The following is a 2,505-nucleotide window of genomic DNA, read 5'->3' as shown; positions in this document are numbered from 1 at the left end:
TTTTGGTGTACATGGTTGAAATGCAAGGGATTTTAAAAATTCTTCTTAAATAGATACAGGCTTCGCCTAAAGTAATGGGTTGAAACTCTCCAATATCCAATATATACCTGCATGCTCTTCATTCCTCTTAGATGTATTTTATAGCTACTTGTGGTATACAGCAGGTATTAATTATTTCTCCATTTTAAAAATCTCAGACAGTATAACCAGCCACTTTAAGGAAGCCATCTTGCTCTTTTTCTTCGTTCTGAGATAAGATGGAATTGCTGATTGTTTTTCAAAACAAATTGATAATTCTTGAAGAAAATACCACACACTGATCGCACATTAATGGCATATCTAAATAGATACTATGAGTAAATGGGGACAGTTCGCCTCAGGTTAGATGTAGGGGCTGGAAAATAACAAACAGTGGAACTGTCTCCTGTAGACATACTAAAATATACCGATGAACGAAAAAACATACTCTGCTTAGGCAAAACATGTACATCAGGTAGCAGCTGAGAGAATTTTTACCTTAAGAAATGGAAAGCCTGTAATAGTATCTGGCACGTTTTTAATCACTTGAACTTTTTCTGTTTAAAAAAAAAAACACTTCTGAATGAGATGGTGCACTTAAGTGTGATTAAATGAGATATTGTGGATTTTGGACATAGCCTCAAGATCAACATTATAGAAAATGCCATATTGTCTTCAAAACCTTGGTAAATTATCACTATCTCTATTACTTTAGGATGGTGGTTTTCCACTGAAGTTTGGTGGATTCCTGAATGGAATCAATAACAGAATTCACATTTCCTTTTAAAAAAAGCCCTCTCACTCCTACCCGTGTTTCCATGCAATGTGCATCTCTTTCATTCTAAGGCCCAAGAAATCTGGTCACCATAATAGTGTGTATGAATGTACCTATAGTTCTCCAGAATTCTGCAGCATAAAACAGTCAACATTGTGCAGAATGATTCTGCTGACACTAGAAAGTAAAATATATATTAATTGGTACCTCCAATAGCTTATATTATTTATACTACCAAAAGAATCGCATGGTATGATAGTAACAGACCATGCTACCAAATGATCATGATACTGGTTAACCTACCAACATCATCCTTTGGTATTTCAGATGAATAGTAAACACCACATCTGCTATAAAATTAGTGTTTCCTTAGGACATACCCATACTACAAAGGAAGTGGTGTATCAGTTATTGCCTGTAGGATGTTACTTATCAGCAGGGAAGGCATCCCCACTTGAAGTGCCACTCCAACCTACTCATGCCAAGGTCCCCTATCCCCTACCTATAGTATAGGAAAAGTAAGACAGCATTTTTATAATATATCTTTAATATCAAACAGTTTGTCTATAGTTGCTAGTTCAGTTAAAAAATGAGCTTCAAAAAATTAATCAGTGTTAATCTACTGAACACCATAAATTGTGTTCAACTTTGAGAAAAGAGCCATAATTTTCTGGTATAAATTATCTACAAAACCCAATATAAACATAAGCTCTCTTCAGACTAGCTTGACATATTAGGCAAAAATTGCAGTTATGTAAGCAACGTAGGTGCTGTAACTCTAGAGTTCATTTCCATTTACACATTGCTGCTCCTGTAGCCTGGCCTTGCGCAGTGTTTCCAATTGTTTTGCTCTTAGCCACCTCTCTCGTGAAAGAGTTGTTTGCCCAGCACTTAGAGAAAGGAACCTGCAGGCAAGAAACACAGATGAGAAAGATTCCTTGTAGTATGAGAGGCTTTAAATTTTCTACCAGCCTAATATTTTTTACTGTGTAAATGTAATTATCAAAACCTCTATTGTATTCTAATGAAAATATTGTAAAAACAAAAGGAGAAATTAAAGCCACAAACAAAATAAAGCTATACTAGAAATTACAGACTAATAACAGGGGTGAGCAGCTGTAAATTGCCACATTTATGCACAGTTTTCAGGCAAAAATCACACCCAAAATATTTGTGCAAATTTTGGGGGGAGGTGGGGGGCAGGTTATTTGTGGTCCACAAAGAACTTAAATAACAAATAATGTAAACCTTCAGACAAACGATCAAATAACTGCTATTTGTGCATACTAATGTTTAAAATGTCTGAATTCCTAACACTGGCGGCAGAGGGGGGGGGGCAACTCTATAATTAATGCCACTAAATAAAAATAATGCTCTAAGCAGCCACTGAACAGCCTATGAGCCAGAATCTGAACAGGGAAACTAATTTCTTTGTTATGTGACTTCATATTGACTCTAATATATGGTGACCAAATCATAGGCTTTTCTTGGCAAGATTTATTTAGAGGTGGTTTGCCACTGCCATCCTTTAATGAAGAGAATGTGATTTGCCCATGGCAACCCTAACTAGCTACAGGTAAAAGGGGGAGAAAGATAGAGGAGGAACAGCATTTCCTAAGGTATGTTGGACCCATTTAAGGCTTTACAATCAATACTCCACCTTGAATAAGGTAGGCATTGCAATATAAAACCATTCCTACTTCATATAACAG

General features: G+C 36.1%; 1 protein-coding gene across 2 annotated transcripts in view; it reads right to left on the bottom strand.

Annotated features, from left to right (window-relative positions):
- Positions 1-516: 516 nt before the first annotated feature.
- The window catches only part of LOC121926077 (minichromosome maintenance complex binding protein), a 29,487-nt gene continuing 27,498 nt past the window's right edge, over positions 517-2,505 (bottom strand). The window contains exon 16 of one of the 2 annotated variants that reach the window (XM_042458693.1): positions 517-1,698. In XM_042458693.1, coding sequence (XP_042314627.1) covers positions 1,572-1,698 — 127 coding nt within the window. In that variant the 3' untranslated portion in view covers positions 517-1,571. The remainder of the gene's footprint in view (positions 1,699-2,505) is intronic. The other variant, XR_006102972.1, reaches the window with a different exon arrangement.

Source organism: Sceloporus undulatus, chromosome 3 (genome assembly GCF_019175285.1).
Source record: "Sceloporus undulatus isolate JIND9_A2432 ecotype Alabama chromosome 3, SceUnd_v1.1, whole genome shotgun sequence".
NCBI classification, from domain to species: Eukaryota; Metazoa; Chordata; class Lepidosauria; order Squamata; family Phrynosomatidae; genus Sceloporus; species Sceloporus undulatus.
Note: the sequence above shows the minus strand (reverse complement) of the source record. Positions and strands in the feature narration are given on the sequence as shown.